At 31.5% G+C, this 1,490-nt stretch overlaps 1 protein-coding gene across 1 annotated transcript in view; it reads left to right on the top strand.

Annotated features, from left to right (window-relative positions):
- LOC118738302 (probable ATP-dependent RNA helicase pitchoune) overlaps nucleotides 1-1,261 on the top strand; it is a 7,301-nt gene extending 6,040 nt beyond the window's left edge. Inside the window, exon 4 of the mRNA XM_036469226.1 lies at nucleotides 1,237-1,261. Within this exon, the coding sequence (XP_036325119.1) occupies nucleotides 1,237-1,261 (25 nt within the window). The remainder of the gene's footprint in view (nucleotides 1-1,236) is intronic.
- Nucleotides 1,262-1,490: the final 229 nt, after the last annotated feature.

Genomic DNA, 1,490 nt, shown 5'->3' on the forward strand with positions numbered 1-1,490 from the left:
TTTAAATTTTTATATTTTCCTTTTTGGACGGAATAAACCTTATTCTTAAGTAATATGTATCATTTTAACAATGCATGGGTCATATACAAATTTGATATAAGGGTTATTATATACTATATACATGTATACACATTTAGGGCCTGTTCGAGGCACGTAATAAAAGCGGCATTACTGCCGTACTGATGAAAAATGGCAACATTGTTGCAACTGCCCAGCTGATAATACATTGCAACACTGCGGTTGTGATTGCAACTCGAACAACCCCTTATTTCATATTTGGATTAGACGCAACCGTAGGGCTTATAACATTAAAAAACGCTTTTATAAGTTAATACCTGCAAAAATCGTGCCTTCCCTTTTTCTTTTTCGACTCACTGAATGCGCGCGGAAAATCGACGACAAAATAACAATAGGGAGTATTTAGGGACCATTTCGGTACTTTCGAGACCAAATATATAGATAAATGTGTATATCAATAAATATATCGAACACTAATATCGATAACAATATTGATAAATATGGCTGTGTGCCAATCGGTAACATTTTTCTCCGTGGTGAGACGGGGGAAAAATTCACTATGGTGTACAAATAAACTGAATTTCGCTGTGCCAAATGCAAAGCAAAATTTTGACAGTTCAAAAAATAAACAAACAAACACTCGGCCGAAAGCTCTATTTTTGTGTTTTGCCCAAATTTATATGTACATATTTTGCAACTTGCTTTTTTGTGCTTTTTCAGCTTCCATTTGGATTTTCACTCTTTATTACCGCCAAACAATACTGTGCATACATATATATGTATATGCTGTCAAAATTTTACCTAGCCCCATGAGCTAGGTAAAATTCTGACGTTGGTATTCACCACGAGAAATGTCTAGTTTTTAGTTACATCCGTCAAAATTTCTTATTTTCTATCAATTGGCACAGGCCCTGTATCAATAAAAATATCGATTAGTAAATCGATAACAATATCAACAATTTTTTTCGGAAAAAATATCGATTATTATATCGATAATAATATCGATTATTATATAGATAAAAATATCGATTATTATATCATTATTCACATCGATTATAACATCGATAACAATATCGCAAAATCATTAAAGATTGCAAAATCATTAAATTTCCCCGAGAATCCCGAAGTAGTCTCGAAAATCTCGAAATAGTTCTGATTTTTAGTTTGTAATTATTTTTTTATTTCATCATTTGTCTATGAAATTTACAATTCTTACAGACTACAAAATGAAAAACAGTATTAATAAAATTATTGACAGCAATATTATTACATAAGTGTGATTTTAAATTATATTTTAAGTCCACTTTAGAAGTTGAGAAACAAAGAGCTTAATTAATTCGAACATTGTTTTGTTAATCGGGGCATTAGAGCCATATACAGTCGCAAGACTATAAGGCACATTAAAATTAATTTTACACAGCAGTGAAGAACAGTCGACAGATTCAGTGACCATGATTCAATAACACCATGGT

This window comes from Rhagoletis pomonella, unplaced genomic scaffold (genome assembly GCF_013731165.1).
Source record: "Rhagoletis pomonella isolate Grant_MI unplaced genomic scaffold, Rhpom_1.0 Rhpom_scaffold_00004, whole genome shotgun sequence".
Taxonomy (NCBI): Eukaryota; Metazoa; Arthropoda; class Insecta; order Diptera; family Tephritidae; genus Rhagoletis; species Rhagoletis pomonella.